The sequence below is a fragment of the Vollenhovia emeryi genome, unplaced genomic scaffold (assembly GCF_000949405.1).
Source record: "Vollenhovia emeryi isolate VEMERY1.0 unplaced genomic scaffold, V.emery_V1.0 DF939124.1, whole genome shotgun sequence".
Lineage (NCBI taxonomy): Eukaryota > Metazoa > Arthropoda > Insecta > Hymenoptera > Formicidae > Vollenhovia > Vollenhovia emeryi.
In genome coordinates, this window is record NW_011967242.1 from 818952 (window position 1) to 836606 (window position 17655).

Consider the following 17655-nt stretch of genomic DNA (forward strand, 5'->3'; position numbering starts at 1 on the left):
TGCAACAGTACAATCGAACTCTAAAACTGCGAGTAAGGCCTTAAGTCACTTCGCCAAAGACAGCCGTAAAGTCCCCTCAAATTTCTTGTGTTTTAGTTTAAAAAGGTAGGCGGCGTTTATCGGTTAACAGTAATCGGAAAATCGATTAACAATATCTCGTACAATAAACGTCATGTATGCCTTACCACATAAAGTAGTCACATTCGGGGTTGTACCTAAGATGTTTGAATGACTAGATATTTCTAATTCAAAATTGTCTAAATTTGACAATACAGCTAAATTTGTACATATTGACAAGATTAAGTATAACATAAGAAATAAATAATACCACACGTATTCATATATACCCTATCTTCTCTCCTCCCTCCTCTCTCTCTCTCTCTCTCTCTTTGTCTTGTGTGTGCGCGCTCGCACGCGCTCACACACACACACACACACACAAAATAGATATTAAATAAATATTAACTATTATATAATTATCCATAATAAAAGATGTTAAATAGACATTAAATAACAAAGACACATATAAAACATGATGTTAATGAAACATATATTTGATTAATATCATATTTTGTATGTGTCTCCGTATATATATATACGATATTATTTTAATTAAACGTAAATAAAGTTTAGGTTTATATATAAATGCATCTACACAGATCCCGCATGTGTATAATTTTATGATACGGCATACATGATGAATGTATCAGAGCATATATTAAAAAATATTTAAATCTGTGTACATACGTGTAGTTGTGCGTGTGTGTGTGTTTTGTGTGTGTGTGTGTGTGGATATCGGCAATCCTTACGCGAAGTCATTGCGATGTCGAGTATTAAATGGTACGCACGGTTTAGACACCGTGTCATGTCGATTGTCGTTCTTCCTCTTGTTCAACGAGCAATGGAACAATCGACGACAGTTGATCCGCATTGTTGTTCTCGTTTTCATCTTGCTCGTAAAGCAACGGCACCGCCTGCTGGTTGTTGTTGTCGGCCTCCGAAGGCCTCCTGCTCTGTCCCGGCAAGAAGGACATTGGTATCGTGCCGGAGGGCGTTGTTGGCGCGGAGCGCGACAGCCATCGCTTCGTTTTGCTTCGCGAATTCGGCAGCCCCAATGGCATGTACAGCTTGCCCCTGGTCTTTCTGATTTTGTACGAACCGACGTCGCTGGGACTTAAAGGCCGTTGTTGAGTAGTACCATCGCTACTTGTTACGTACAAAATCGGGGCTTGATTCTGTTGGCAATGCATGGTGGTGGAATGTCCGTTGGACAAATGAGGAAGTTGTTGTATCTTATCCAATAATTCCCGCAACTGGAAATGAATGAACGTAAGAGTTAACATCGTGAAATTAATAGTTCATATATAAGTATTTAAGTATATAAACAACAATTTGATTTAACATTGTGATTTCAACTCTTTAAAGTGTAATTAGAAGCATACTTCTATCGTCGGACTAGTAGCCCTCGGCGGTGAACAAGGCGATTGAGCACCAAGGCTTGATATGTCAGAAGTTGTTCTGTGATTTGTCAAGGAGACGATAGAGCCGATGTCGCCCGTCTCTCTTCTCTCACAGTCCATCGCCGACAGTTCGTCGACGCTGTTGTTACAGGAGTACGGTGGTGGAATAATGGTGTTCGCTTCGTTCACCATATTGCACATGAAACTGGAGCTCAGCGAATCCAATGTACTAGCGTGTGACAACGATCTGAAGTAGCGCATCACAAAACCAGATGTGCCTTTGCCCGAACTATCGTCGTAACCAATTACTAGGGGGTAGAGATCTGGTTTTGCAGTCACCTGAGCATAGATTGCAGAACAAAAGTAGATTTCGAATTTATATAAAGAACACAATGTATATATCTCCGCGACAAAATATATTTTTATACTAGTAAAATTTCTGAATCTCTTTGATAACGACAAATAAATCTTTCTTTTCAATTTGGTGTAAGGCCAATATTACATTCGTCGTACGACAAATTTTCCAAGCGTGTCGATTGGCTGCAGGATAGAAAAGTTCTCGAGTATTTAAAAATTTTCTATCTTGTAGCCAATCAACGCACGTTTGAAAAACTTGTACGACAAATGTAATAGTACGCTAAATTTTGCGTTAACAAAAATACCAAAATTCCAGTAATTTTCAAATTATAAGCAATCGAAACAAAAAAGTTGTTCGCAGATACATATTTCATATAGACGTAAAACTAACAAACATAACATATATATTTTGTACATGTAATTATATCCTATACATTTACGTGAAAAAATGTTTTACTGGAAAATTCTTTAAATTGATAATTTTTTTTAAATACCTCGTTGTACGGTGGTGGTAATGCCTGGACGAAGGAACTACATCGGCTATAATGAGGTGGTGGATACCACGGTCCTGTGGAAGTCCCCGTGGAGGACGTGCTATCGTCTGACAATGCTGAACGGCGGCGCTTCCACAACCAAAAGCCGCATGTTGCGGCTATAGCTAAGGCCGCGAGTACCGCTACCCTGTAAATAAAATACGTAACTGCTACCCGATCCATATAAATAATATGTGTCCAGCATACAAGACCACTATACATAAAATGGAATTATGTTCGCGGGAAGAAAAATGTAGCCGCCGTAGCTAAAAACTGTATGTGGCAACTGAATTTCATTTGTAAAATATGAACGGCTAATATTTAGTTGTAACAGCCAAATATTTTGCTGCGGTGTCTATATTTTATTAGGCGCGACGGCAAATCGTTTGCTGCGGTTTAGAAATTTATAGTTATGGCAGGAAAATATTTTTAGCAAATCACGATTAGCTACGGTGTTCATTTCAGTGTTTGACCAACGCAGTGCGTCTATATGAGTGAAAAGGACAAGAAACTTGTTTCCTTTTTCCTCTATGTCGCCATTCAATAACACAGATGATCGAAAAGATATACCAACCAGAAATACCAGTAGGTCCATATCAAGATATTGAACATTTCTGAAACTTGAGGATGCATTGGTGTCAATAAAAGACTGTAACAACAGCCGAAGTTACAGCACTCCTTTGGAGGAGAACAGCTAAAACAGCGACAGATTTGTCTTTTTATTTACAGTTTACCTTACTTCTCGGTGTACTCAAATATATGACATAATAAGATACTTACGCATGTCCTCCCTTACATATCCTAGAGGACACCTTAAAGCAACAGTACAAGATATTATTATAATTATATATTATATTATTACTTTAATAATAAATGTGAATAAAAAAATTACAGTAACCATCCAATGTATACAACTGAGACGGGCTTTCTCTTTCTCTCTCCCTTTCCTTTCTCTCTCTCCGCTGTCTATTAATTATATTCAATAAGCCCTTTAAAAGAAATCACTTGTTTTATTTCTAATAAATTATAGTAAGACATGACTGTCGATAACAATCAAGTAAATAGAAAATGTGCCAATTTACGCAAAAGCCAGGGGCGAAATATACACGGAAAATATTAGGCGCAAAAGGTCCAGTCTGGTGGTTTCAATTCTGTATCTTACAATGTAGCGAAAATGTAGCTGAAAGTGAGCGACTTTGTCTCTTTTTAAGGGGACGGTCGGAAAGAGTTGATTCACTTTTAACTATTCATTTTCACTATAGTGTAAGATACAGAATTGACCCCCTAACTTTGGCTGAGCATACAGCACCAAAGCTTTCAGAAACATTTCAGAAAACATTATTGCAATGTTACAATGTTTCTGAAAGCTTCGGTGCTGTATGGGATATTTTCTCTCTGTTTACTTGATTATTTTTTATGTGCAACACAGTATCAAACGATATTTCAATCCAAGGGAGTGATTCTGCTTTAGAATACAAAAAAAAAAACAGGAATAATTCCAATATCAATAATGAATATTTTTATCAATTTATATACGTTCTATTAAAAAAAGTACATAAGAACAATTTATAGTTTCTCTCTTTAGCACAACACAATAAGACGAAAAAAAAAATTAACATTTCAGTCGTTCTCAAGCGCACCGTCTCCCTTAATTTTTCAACTTGCATCGGCATTTTACCCGCAATATGTTGTCTCGATTGAAAGTTGTGGTTTACACAACGCGACGAGCTTACGGAACGCGCATGTGTTTACGCAAATGACTCGAGGGACGGATGTTTATTAAGAAAAAAAGAGTTATTTTTTTCACTTGTCGCGACATTTGTTAAAATCGAAAAACCTTCCGTTTGCGAAATAAAAACCGCGCTCGAGAAATGGGAATCGCCGAGCATTAATGGGTTAAAAGGAGCATGGAAGAGACTTACGCATGAATGGCAAATACGGCGACGGGCGCGTATTGATCGGGAGCGCGGCGGAGGAGCCGGACAAGGGTTGTACGGACGAGAGGGTGCGGATGAAACGGCAATGTGAACGTGTCTCTCTCTCTCTTTCTCTTTTCTCCCCGTCGTTCTTTCTCGCGTGGAACGCGATTACGGCGTTTACCATCCGCGGATGGAAGCGACGATATACAACCTGACGTAGCTAGTGTGTGGCGCGTCTCGCGCCTGTCGCCGTTCTTACTTGATCGACGAGCAACAGCAACGCGAGCGTCAGAGTGGCCGCCACGAACGGTGCGTCGAGTATCCGACCCCTCGCGGCTCGCACCATAATTCTAATCGCCGGACGTCCACTGTGCAGACGTCGAACGTGCACGTCGCCGCGCGCGCGATTTTGCGACAGCCACGCACACTGTCCTCTCCCCAATCCTCCCCCGACGGGGCGCTCGTCGCGTGCTCTCGCCACCCTCGTATCGCGCAGGGACCCCCCCTCCTCCCATACGGCGCAGGAATGCTGCAGCAACGTTGCAGAAATGTTTCCTTGCAAGATTGCGACATTGCAGGAATGTCAAATGTTGCTGGCAGGATTGCGGCAACGGTAAAATGTCCGCCTGCAGAAATATTACAGCAACATAGCAATATGATATAATATGTATGGGCAATAATATTATATACTTTGTGTATATTCACGTTAATATAAAGAAAAAAAATTTATGAAAAATTCAGGATTTTAAAGATCGTAAGGAGCTGACAACCTTTTCGCGGCCGTGTATGAAAATACCGTGAAGTCGCGGCCACCCCGTCCAGGTTTTAGCCGCACTCAATGCCGCTTAATCTCCGCGGTACTTTCAGCAAAATATTTCCATCAAGGTCGAGTTCGACCCTTTCAGCATCCAATTGTGCCTATCAAACGTGGTGCGGACATGTGTAGCCTACTAACACATTTTAAGCGCAAAACATATATAGATGGCAGCACCGCTGCGGGCAAAAACTCCAATGTCAAGGTCATCCATTCCAAGAGGCAGCAGCCCCCCCCCCCCCGTCGATGTTTTGACACGAATGGATTGTGGCATAGAAAGTGACAACGTGACTCGCGTGATTGTTCCTTGCCTGGCCTAGTTAAGTCTAATCTACAATGTGCCTTCTGCGCCTAGGAACATTCTATTTTATATAAACAGATGAAAACGCTCAACAAATTTGTCAACAATGTACGATTATACAATGTATAATATAAAATTTATCAACTTGCATGAATTTTGTAAACGTATACATTAGCTACAAAATAGAATGTTTCTAGACGCAGAGAGCACATTGTAGATTAGGCTTTATGGTCGATTCTGGCGATCGTGGCGAAAGGCAGAGTCATTGGGCGTCTGGAAGGTGGTCAGGCATCGCGGATCCTAAATGTCCCGATGAGCATCATATATCCGAGAGCTGTGGCTCTCCTGGGCAACGCTTTGAAAGTGGACGTTCTAAAAAAAGTCAATACGCCCCGGCAGAAAATAATTCAAAAGAGTAAATGCAGCATCTCCATATTTAAAAATATACGATAGATCCACCACATATTTTCCGATAGAATATTCGCTCTTATTTTTATACTCGTATATATTTACCCTATTTCAAATACATATCTTTCCAGTTTTAGATGCCGGCGAATATTATTTTTCTTCCTCCGTAGCAGAAATGTCCATCCACGATCTGCGCCAAGACCTGCCCTCAAAATCGAATTCTTGTGGTCTTGTAAAATTAGCAACCTGTTAAATCGGTTTTTCTTAACTTTCTTTCGTTACTACTATTTATTAATATCATTTCGCATTCTTTATAGACAATTGAGTTCGACGTGATCGTTTTTCATTCTTTCTCTGCGTGCGCACAGTTATCGAATTAAATATGTGTGATACAACAAAATTTATTATAACATTTTAGTTCTTATTAATAATTTATATTATAAATTCGTGTATAAAATACTCAAAGGGCAGAAAAAGACTTAGGCCCGTACACCGAACCCTAATTTATCAATAAAGGCGCCTCTAACAGTGGCTTGTAGCCAATCAGGTTTATTAGCCACTTTGAGAGACGCTTTTATCGATAAAAGAGGTTTGAAAATACAGGCCTTAATCATCTTCAAATGACTGATTTTAAACCTTGAACCTTAGGATGTCACGACTTCACAGAATAAATTCTTGTCCATTTTTTTACTTTTGTACAATCAGAAAGCAAACATTGAGATAAATAAAATAATATAGAAACTTATGAAAATATAATGGATGGAATTTTATTTAAAGGCTTTATTTCCGTATTTTTTTATTCAATCATCATATAATAGAAAGGTGTTTACACTGTTAGCTATTAGCTCTCAACAAAATTTGTAGATATTTCCATTCAATGTATATTCTTCTGAGATCACTATAATATATAACGATTCCATAGACATGTAAGCTGCCTTTACATTATGATTTTACATACATTTCTGTTCCGAAGAATTACTTACTTTTGAACTAATTTTAAGCAATTAATCGAACTATTAGAATAAATAAAAGATTCGGTTAATTTTTATTACGAGTATTTATATCTTTATTTATTAAATAATTTAATAGTTTACCAATCAATTATTAATAAATTATTGAACATAGAATTTATAAATAACTTTTAATGTTTAACTTATAATAAATGTATATTAAATACTATAATTAAATTTAGTAAATTTCTTAGTTTTTTATACAAATAATTAAACATAAATTATGCCTTAAATATTACATTTTCTATATGTATACCAAAAATACATATTTAAAAAAATGCTATCATGAAAAAGAATAAAACTATTTCTTAAATGCCTTCGTAATTTTCTATAATAAATTTATATTTTACATAATTAAGTCTAAAAATTAGTTCAAAACTAAGAATATCAAAGGTTTTGTTTCTCAAGTTCATAAAATTGAAAATCTGTAAGACATTCAATTCAAATTGGTTTGAAATAGTTGCAAAAGTATTTTTTCTTTGTCGCACACGTCAATTCTTGCAAATCGATTTTCGATCTTATCTGTTTTATATACACTGTAAAAATGTGATATAAAATAATATGAATAACAATAAAATTTATACGTATATACGTATTATACGTATGAATTTTACACTTCATATACTTTGTAGTATTTTTTTCAGTGTATATCGATAATATAAAACTATTAGAATTAATAATGAATACTATTACGTAATGTAAAAAAAAGAATATTGATACAAGTGCTGTTTCTCGTTTTCACACGATTTTTAATTCAGTTTGTTTTGCGAAAAAAAATTAAAATGTTAAAGAGCAACACTAGACAAATATAGGAAATATACCAAGAATGCAAAATAAGGTCTCAAAATATAATAAGACACTGTTTAAAATACCTTTGTCAATTTTTTATCCTACATACACATTGTAAAGCAATTAAAATATGTGTATATATATATGTTTTTAGACAGTTTTTCAAATTTGGAATAAATCCAATATGGAAATATCTTTACAATAGAAACTGTTTTCCTTGAAGAGATAATAAAGAAAACAGTTTATTTTTAGTGAAGTCAAATTTCTTATAAACGCATCTACATTACACATTTACATTATGTGTGCGTGTGTTATATATTTAAATAAACTTTAACTACCTAAAAAAAGAAAGGAAAATTAAAAAAGGACAGACTTCTCCAAATTATTACACAATATGGTCGAATTAAATAAAGACCTATAAAACGAAAATATTCTATTGAAACGCAGCTCTTACATATCGATGCATCTTTTTGTCGAAACAAATTATCGTATCTCTTTTTTTACAAACGCATGTACAATGTTCGCATACATAACTAGCATTCATACATGTGTGAAAAGATATTCAAAAATTATTTATACTATAACACACTATAATAGTATCAAATATTTAACGATTTAGTGAGCGCAAATTTCAATTTAAATTTGAACGGTCTAAATGGAATAAATTATTTAAATTTAGTAATGTGTAAATATTGATTTAATATAATGTGTGTATACATGTATATATATACATATATATATTCCTTTTCTTACTGCTTTATTTTTAAAAATATAGTTCTTACAGTTCTCTTAAATAAAATTTATACTTTTAAGATATTCTGAGCCAGCCTAGAAGTACATGGAATATCTCAGTTTCTGATTTCGGTGTTTTAGTCCCAATAGCAATTTCAATGAAAATCATCGCAAATATGTACACGATCAACAAAAAAATTCGTTTCTTATTGGATAATGTCGAGGAGTCACCGCACAGGACATTCCTGTTATTAATCAGTTTGCCTGTCTCGTATTATAAACAATAGACAAAACGAATTTGGACCGTGTTGGCAGAATTATATCCTTTCAATTAAATCAACTATAAGCGTGATTATCATACGAATTGTTAATTATCAATTCGAAATTTTAAACCAAAAAGATGAAGGCTCATTAGATTACTTCTTCGAGGCTTTTCAACTTAGAGATAAAGATTCAAATGAAATTAAAGTAATTATACGACCTAACCAGGCTTAATATCCAGAACATATGAGTTTGGTTGGGCTGAACATTGCATTCAATAGATTTACAGTTACATGAATTTGAAACAGTAATTAAATTTAAACATGTGTTAATCAATTAATTTTAGTTGGCACAGTTATAATCACCGAATGTTGTATTAACCAGTGATTTAAAGTTAGTATTTTCAAAATTTTTTCAACAGATGCATTATTATAAATTTTTTGACTTTACAAACTCGATCTCGGTGATGTTTACTTTATCTTATAAAAGACATTTGAAATAGGAAATTGTCATCGCTCGGGGGACAGCATCCGCTTTAGGAAGGCATTGATCTAGGCAATCGATCGTGCTATATATAATGTTAACGATAGCCTCGCATTATTTTAAAAACGAGATCAAAGACTAATTGCATAAATCATATTTTATATTGTAAAAATAAAATTAAAAGCTTATAACCCACATAACTGTACTGACTAACTACAAATGCAATTCAGTAGTTTCCCTTTTCTCACTTTTCTTCCCCTTTTTTATCTTTCTTTTTTACATTTATTCGTTCAATTGCTCACTCACTTATTCATCATTCATTGTACCTATCTACTTATTTGTATTAGTATTTGTGTTAGTTTATAAACTAGACCATAATGCGCGAAAAAATATAAGTAGTAGAGTTAAGTGATAAATCGTCCAGTCTCAAGAATTTTCGACTATGATTCTACTTAAGTTCCATGATTTATATTCTTCTTTTCACGTGTTATGGTCTTCATAAGAATTTAGCAAAATTCGTGATTCATTATCGACGCATTCAAGAAAAGACACATATCGCGCATCGTTCCACAAAAAGTCAGAGTAATAAATAAACGATATAAAAAAAGAAAAGAGAAATGCTAATGTAACATTACTCTACGTCGCGGCGTATTCTCCAACGAGTCAGCACCTACTTCGTGTGAACAGGTACAGCCGATGGTAATCGTTGGCGAACGCACAGTTACACTTGGGACATTTCTGCTGCCGCATTGCGTAACGTGCGTGGAGTGTTCCAGCAGAACATTACGTCGCGGCGTATTTTCCAACGAGTCAGCACCTTCTTCTTCATGTGGACAGGTACAGCCGATGGTAGTCGTTGGCGCCGAACGCGCAGTTACACTTTGGACATTTCCGCTGCCGCGTTTCGTAACGTGTGCGCAGACAGTCCCAGCAGAACACGTGGAAGCACTTGGTGAGGACGGCGTCCTTGCGCTTTACCTTACAAGACGGACAAGTTAGAGTTTCCTTATATTCCCGCAACTCCTCCGCCATCACTTCATCCAGAGTTTCAGCGAGCTCGATCTTCTTCATGCGCTCAACCTTGCGTCTGAGTTGCGCTATCTCCTCCTACAACGCAATTCACAAATTAGAATTTACTTCTCAATGACTGAATATTAATGGTATTCAAAAAAAGTATATAAAAGGTTGAAAACATAAAAAGTACCATAGTTGACATAGAATTAAATCGTTATACCTGCAATCTTTTAGTTTTATACGCTTCAGCTTCCAAGGAACTTGTTTTCTCAGCTACAACCTGTTGTGCTTCCTTCATTTGGGAATGATACTTCTCTGTAATAATAAAAGCTATGTCAATTCTTTGTTGGAAGCGATCGTATAGTTTTTACCATTTATTTTCACTCATTTTTCTAGCTAATATAACAATAATTAAAAATATAAAGGTGTTGTAAACGCTTAGAATATATTATTTATACGATTAAGAAAACTTTATTTAGGAAATTATATGATTTATATGAGAGAGATATAGGATCAAAGATTTAATATAAAAATTTTTATTGTAACTTTTTCGCGTTTGTGTCTTACCAAGATGAAGTTTGAGATCAGCCGCAGACTGCGCGCTTTCGATTGCTTTCCGCTTGTGCATCTCCATTGCCTGCTGTCTCAGCGCCAATTCCTTTTCCACCGTGGCAAGAGAGTTTTGTAAGAGACGTTCCTTCTCTTCTAATTTCCGTACAACTACATTAGCCGCTTCCACCTGCGTAGTTAGTGTGGACACCTGTTCCTTCAACACGTCTTTCTCCTCCCTCGCGAGTTTGTGCAATTGATTACTCTTAATCCTCTCTGTCATGAGCTTGAAATTTGCATCATCCTTTTCGCGCAGTTGCTGTATCAGTCTAGAGTTCTGCTCTTGCATGTCCTCAAACGCTTGTCCGGTCACTTCCATCTCGTTCAGGAGAGCCTCCTCCTCCTGCAGCCAAATACAATTCTGTTCAACGTTACATTTCCGTTCGCATATGCTATCAGATATTGTCGTCTACCTCCTAATACTAAGAAGCTGGTAACATTATATGAATGATTGATTAATATAATTCTCGACTTATATCACTTACAATTGATTTCATCCCTAATTAATTAATAATCTTTTAATGCACAGTGCATCAAGAGTCTCAGAAAGAATAAATGTGATCTACCTGTTTCTGACAAGCGACCTGACGTTGCAGTGTATACGCCTGTTCTTCCAGCTTCTTAATCTTTATCTGCGCATCTTCATCAGCTAGTTTTTTGCGTTCCTCACGTTTACTTTCCTGCAAAAACATAATTCACATTATTATTACTAAATAATTTTATTACAAATAATAAAAATTCCGAACAAGTGTAATGAACACCTCCATGTGCAGACCCATTTCTTTTCATACTACTATTACTATTACTAAGTCATTAGGAATTACTAAGTGCTGTTCATGCAATATTGCGGTTTGAGATTGAGATTAGTAAATTTTGATTGGTCAAATTTCAATCTAATCACAATCTCAGTCCGTAGTCTGATACGGACTTTAGGCTGATCAAGCTGCCGCTACAAATGCTTCAAAGTATTTTTCTTTTTCTTTTTTCAATAAAGATAGAAGGAAAACGCTTCGAAGCATTTGTAGTAGCAGCTTGAACACAGCCTTAAAACAAAATATTTCAATCCGCACTTAAACTCATTATTTTCCTCAACCAAACCGCAATAGCTGATCCAATATATACATATGCTTCACTTGTTTCTATCATTTATCATGTTATCAATTTTATATATATGTATATATCATAAATTTATCACGTAGTAATTGTAAAATGTATTACAACATACTTGAATTTTTTTTACTTGCTGTCGCAAGTCTTCTAATTCTGCTCTAGTTTTACGCTCTGCAGCCATTAATTGTACTTTGTCCCGTTGCTCCTTTCCAACACCTTTGTACATATCTAATAAAAGCTTCATTTCTTTCATCTCATTCACAGCTTTTCTGTAATCAGATATTTATACTCTCATTTATTTTCTAAAACTAAATATCGTCACGATAACAATGTCGATATTTTATTTGAAAACACTGGATGTTTTCACGAACATACTTGAGTTGCGCCTTCAAGTCTCTCACGAGTTCTGATTCCGCCATCTTTGCATCTTTAGTGCGATGTGCAGGATCCCGATGTTCAGTTTTCACAGATTCTTTCTTGATATCCTTCTCACGTTTTATATCTTTCTCCTTTTTTAGAGTCGGCGAAGTTAACGTTAGGGAATCTGGCGTGTTTTTGTTGCCTTCACCTTCTCCAACCTCAATAGTTTCCACCTCTTCATCAGCACCAGATTCCCTTTTTATTGTAACACCGCTTTCTTCTTTTATCTACGTACCAAAACCAACAATTAATACAAAAACAATAAGTAGCAAACAAATCTCATAACTGAACATCTCATATATTAAATATGTAAGATTTCTACAAGAAAAGAAATTTTTCTTTTAAATAATTAAATATATACAAAATGCATAAAAAATATAATAGCGTAGAAAAAAATGTCATATTTTGATTTAAATTTATTTATAACGTTATACCTGTGTAGAACCTGGTAACGAATTTGAAGCATCTTCTTCTTTTCCGCTGCCATCTGAATTATTCCCTTCTTTATTTTCTTGCGACGTTTGTTGGCCTAATTTAGTTGTCAATTCCTCTACTTCCTTTTTTAGCTAGAAAAATTTCATAAAATAAGATTATTTTACCTATTTTTATCGCCATTAAACAATACATTGGTGGTAATTTATATATATACTGTATGTATATATTAAAAATTTGTTATTATTGGAATAACATGTAGTTCTGTGTAAGAGCAGTTGACTTGTAATCTATAGAGTTCACTCCTGACCTATGCCCCATATATGAATTTGTTTATAAAAGATTTATTAAATAATTAAAGTTTCAACTACAGATGGATCCATTAATTGCAAAGTTTGAAAGTTCTGATAAAGGAATATGAAATGAAGTGTAACCAGTTATGTATGTAACAATAAACTGATACACACGTATTATTTACACCAAAGTTGATGTAGTGGTGCACAATAAATTATTAAATTTCATAATAAAATAAAAACTAAGAAGATTAAAATTTACAATTTACATTACATACCCGGGGTATTTCAGTAGAAGTTTCTTTGTATTTTCGCTTGTACCGGTGCACCTCGCCCTTTAATTGCTGATTGTGATTCTGAAGAGAGGTAATCAGATGCCGCATTTCTCGATTGATTGGACCTGTCTGTTCATTGGCAGCTAGATTCTGTTCAAATTCAATGCGAAGCATTTCGTATTCCTTGCGTAATTGTGCTAAAACGTCTTCGAGTTGTATACACTCTCCGCGCAACTTTTTTTGAGCCATCAACTCTTCGCTCTATGAAAAAAACATCATAAACTAATGAAGATGAAACAATTTCTCGCGAGTGTAGTCTCTCTGGATATACAAAGATCTTACCTCCATCATCTCGATGTGACGCAAATGTGCATTCTTGCTAGACTGCAATTGTTGACGAGCATCATCCAATTGTGTTTTTAATTGCATAGACTCGTTATATAGCACGGAAAATTGCGATTGCAAACATTTGTACTCTGTCGTTTCTACGATTACCGACTCGGGGAGCTGTCTTATCTGCAACAAGAAATACCCAAGTTCAGCCACTAAGAGATTAAATTAAATTGAAATATATTATCCCAATATTTATAGAATGCAAGTAAAAGTTAGGAAATTAACTATTTACTCACATCCATCTTCAATTTTTCCACTTCTTTTAAGGTGTCGCGGTGTTGCTGATGCAGTTTGTCTAATTCCTGCAGTCTGTTGTTAGCCAATTCACGTGTCTCTTCAAGTTCTCTTTGTAAATCATCAAGCTGTAAAGAATAATATCGTAATATTATACTAATTTATACTTGTGGTTTTATACACGAAAAAAAAAATTTTACCTTAGTTTGAGAAACACTGGATGCAACTATAGTGTTCGGTTTATTACTGCCTTTCTCATCTGCACCATGAATCTGTTGGAAAGCTTTTAACTTCTCAATTGCCTCCCCAAGATGATGTTCCAATTTATCGTTTCTCGCTCGTACTTTGTTTAATTCGTACTGCAGATCGTCTACTTGATTTCGCATTTCCGCTGCAAGCGTATCCTTTCCTGTTATTGTATCTTGCAATTCTGACATCTATGAAGATATAACCAGAATAAATATTGAATTTCTGATCGTCAGGCAAGATCTTATGCCTAATAATTTTCCTATAATTAACTTACTAGACAAATGCAACAAAAGATATATTATCATTATTTCGGCTAATTCGTGATTTGTAACAAACCATAGCTGTGCTAGTTATACACAATCGATAATAAAAAAATTAAATATGAATGAAATAGAAATCAATTACCTTTAATGAGATAGTGTGATACTTTTCATGCAATTGTATATTTATCGCCTGCAGATTTCTGTTTTCCATTTGTATTTCCCCATTGGCACGACGTACGACTTCGTCAATGTTCGGCGCCTCGTCTGTGTATTAATTCATAATTGCATTCATTTTATCCTAGATGTACGACTTTTCACAATATATTTATGTAATATGTAAAGAAATTCTGAATATGACTTACCACCGTCAAATTCTCCTTTCAGTGCGAGAGTAATCTTCTCGTTTCTTTGAGATAAACGATCGAACGCCTGTACAACTTTAGACACAGCTCGTTTCGACACCTGTACACGGTTTGCTAATTTATCATCTAATTCTTCTTTGTCCCAGGAAGATAATTGCATAAGAAATGACGTCGTAGCCTCGCTCTCGTCTGTAATTAAGAGAAAAACGTTTGGTTGTAAGAATTTGTCGCAGAAAAGTTGTCGTTACATTGTATGTTTCTTTTCATAGCGCACTTCTGTTTTCCGATTCATCAGCAGTTTCGGCATCGAATCTCTGCAATAGTACACGTATATCTTCATTGAGTTGATTCCAATATCGATTAACTACGTTAAGTACTGTATCATCTTGCATTTGGCGTTTCTCTAATTGTTCGATACGTTGTCTCAATTCAGCTTCCATTCTATGCCTTTGTTCCAATCTCTGGAACAAATAAATTATATTTAAAAAAAGATATATAAAAAATCAAAATTACACAATATTGTAAATTATATTATATTGCATATATATTAAAAATGTTTTAATTAATAATGCACCTGTGCCAACTTCTTGTTCTGGAACTGTAAAACCTTCATGTCCATCTCTTCAAGAGTAGATATGGGTCCAATTAGAATCGGCTCAAATTGCACCTTTTTTATAGGTGGTTGGGAACTAGAGTCCCCGCTGTCTCCAGGTCGTTTCGACATCTTTGCAGTGTGCTAAATCTGTCAAGCGAATAGTAACGAATGCAATGAGTAATTAATTTGAGACACAGAGGAAAGATGTTTGCTTTTGACGTGTAGAATTCATGCCGCTTAACTTTAATTTTAGTTCAACTCATCTTTCGTCTCTTTCTGTCCTCTTAAGAAACAAAAATGAGTTAAACTAAGAGTAACGTTGAGCGATGCTAGAAGAATCTTATGCCCGTTTCTACCAATACAGATTAACTATAATCTCGGCTTCTTATCCCTTTCTCATTTGTAAAACCAGAAAAAGATATAAAGTAAATTGAACCGAGATTACTATATAGTTAAACTGCGATGGTAGAAACAAGCATTAATGTCCTCTAATGTTGCACAGAATATTACGTACTTTAAGAATTCAAGTAAACTTTAGCAATTTTGCATGAAGCTAGTTGCAACTAGGCACGGCGCAATTGTATTAAGATTGATCAAAGAAAAGAATAATCATTTTCATTATGCGTCGTCTGGAATGCGTGGAGTAAGCCTGGCGTAAGGAGTAATGCGGCGTCTACAATGAGACTTTATAAGATTTAAGAAACTAATCAATAATAGACGAATGTGAGGAGAATACTAGGCTGTAATTCAATTTTCTAAATCTCACGTCTTCAAATCTCATTGCAGAGACTGCGTAATACAAGCATAATTTTTTAAATATGTCAACACTGGCCGATGGCGTTCTGATTCGCCGAGAGTGAGCGTAAGAGCTAAAGCAGGAGGAAGAAATAGAATTGATTTATTTCCTACTCCTACTCCTTGCTCCAGGCTTAGTCCCAGTCTACAATAGATGATTAAGGCCCGGTTTTACCAACGTTGCTTGACTTTAAGCTTAGCTTAATTCGTTCTTTGTCTCTCTCCAATTGTTACTTTAGAGAGAGACAAACGTGAATTAAACTAATTGTAAGATCAAAGTGAAACAACGTTTGGTAAAACCAGACCTAAGCCTTAAGAAATTGACCAATTACGGTCAAGTATGAAGTAGAATATGCAACTGTGATTAGTCAATTTCTTAAGGCTCAAAGTTTAAATCTCTATTGTAGACGACGTATTACTCCTTTCATACCCGTAAATTATCTCGATATAAATACGATACAACAGATCTCGACTTCGGCTTCACCAACGTCGCTTAACTTTAAGCCTAGCTTAATTCGTATGTCGTCTATTACCAACTGTTCCCCCTAGAAAGAGACAAACAATTAATTAAATTAAGATTAAAGTTTACAAACTAAATTGAACTAACATGATCCATGAGGTTATGATTCGTATCGGAGAGAAAGTAACCACGTAAACACTGCATGTGAATCATCGGTGTTGAAAACGTTACTGATCAACATGTGGTAGACACGAGTCGAGAGGCGTGCGTATAAAAACGAGAAATCCTCACGGACAGCGAGGACACGAGTATCTCACAATACGTTATTAAAGTCGACGATCCCTAAGATGTCGTCCGGTTTCTTCGGCTCTTTTTTTTTTTATGCCGATGGAAACAGGCCAAAGCGAGCAAACCAGAGGCATAATCGGCACGGGATCGCACTAGACTGAGCATGGGGGGGCTTCGTGGACGTTGATAAGATTTTCGAATCGACCACTAGACTCTCTGGAGAACCAGAGTAATGCCATTCCAATAATGCCGTTGTTATTGATTTGGCGCGCGCTCGCGCGCGCGCGGGCGCGGGTTTACCTCGGAGCAAGCGATGAAAACTGCCTCCGCTGTCGCCGCTACGTCCACCTTCGACGGTGATGCGTTCCTCGCTTCCTCGGCCTCGTTGCTACGTCATTGATCATTCTCCAATGCGTTGTGCCTCGCGTGCCAAATCGGTCGTCGCGGAACCCCGCATCTTGCTCATGAGAGTCGTGCGTCGTGCGCGGAGCGGAAAGACACGCCAGTTGCGCCTGCGTTGTTCCTTCCAATGAGAGAGTATCGTTGCGCGACGACTCGGGAAAGTAAACGGTCGAAAGGGAAGCCGGGCGCGGTCGATACGGTCGTTCGCCCGGCAAGGAAACTGACGTGCCGACTTTTGATACCAACTCGGCCGGTACTCGTCACGACTGAGTCGATAAGGAAGATCGCACCAGGTCCATAAAGTTGACCCCCCTCCTACAACAATTTATAAAACTATTAATATATTCGGAATGTACATCGTTTGTACATGAATGTATAATAATTTTTATTATTT

At 36.1% G+C, this 17655-nt stretch overlaps 3 protein-coding genes across 14 annotated transcripts; 1 reads left to right on the forward strand and 2 right to left on the reverse strand.

The window, feature by feature from the left end:
- Positions 1–614: 614 nt before the first annotated feature.
- LOC105569346 lies at positions 615–4769 on the reverse strand. 8 transcript variants are annotated; one of them, XM_012025732.1, is made up of 7 exons: positions 4481–4612; positions 3249–3339; positions 3131–3162; positions 2925–3044; positions 2312–2498; positions 1443–1799; positions 615–1313 (listed from the first exon to the last, which is right to left on the reverse strand). In XM_012025732.1, the coding sequence occupies exons 2-7, from the start codon at positions 3249–3251 to the stop codon at positions 864–866; spliced, it is 1149 nt and encodes a 382-aa protein (XP_011881122.1). In that variant the 5' UTR covers positions 3252–3339; positions 4481–4612; the 3' UTR covers positions 615–863. The 8 variants fall into 8 exon arrangements, with proteins under 8 accessions (XP_011881122.1, XP_011881117.1, XP_011881120.1 ...); XM_012025727.1 differs by having other exon boundaries at positions 3243–3339; XM_012025730.1 differs by having other exon boundaries at positions 3243–3316; positions 4529–4562.
- A 587-nt stretch (positions 4770–5356) lies between these two features.
- Positions 5357–6875, forward strand: LOC105569347. Of its 2 annotated transcripts, none has more exons than XM_012025735.1 (3): positions 5357–5492; positions 5582–5799; positions 5924–6875. In XM_012025735.1, the coding sequence occupies exons 1-3, from the start codon at positions 5463–5465 to the stop codon at positions 6126–6128; spliced, it is 453 nt and encodes a 150-aa protein (XP_011881125.1). In that variant the 5' UTR covers positions 5357–5462; the 3' UTR covers positions 6129–6875. The 2 variants fall into 2 exon arrangements, with proteins under 2 accessions (XP_011881125.1, XP_011881126.1); XM_012025736.1 differs by having other exon boundaries at positions 5588–5799.
- A 2471-nt stretch (positions 6876–9346) lies between these two features.
- Positions 9347–17392, reverse strand: LOC105569348 (E3 ubiquitin-protein ligase Bre1). 4 transcript variants are annotated; one of them, XM_012025740.1, is made up of 16 exons: positions 17160–17392; positions 15296–15463; positions 14996–15182; positions 14722–14910; positions 14502–14623; positions 14048–14284; positions 13850–13975; positions 13563–13736; positions 13224–13481; positions 12655–12786; positions 12176–12447; positions 11916–12069; positions 11257–11370; positions 10649–11033; positions 10302–10396; positions 9347–10174 (listed from the first exon to the last, which is right to left on the reverse strand). In XM_012025740.1, the coding sequence occupies exons 2-16, from the start codon at positions 15443–15445 to the stop codon at positions 9893–9895; spliced, it is 2877 nt and encodes a 958-aa protein (XP_011881130.1). In that variant the 5' UTR covers positions 15446–15463; positions 17160–17392; the 3' UTR covers positions 9347–9892. The 4 variants fall into 4 exon arrangements, with proteins under 4 accessions (XP_011881130.1, XP_011881127.1, XP_011881128.1 ...); XM_012025737.1 differs by having other exon boundaries at positions 10649–11051; XM_012025738.1 differs by lacking the exon at positions 17160–17392 and adding an exon at positions 16719–17102 and having other exon boundaries at positions 10649–11051.
- Positions 17393–17655: the final 263 nt, after the last annotated feature.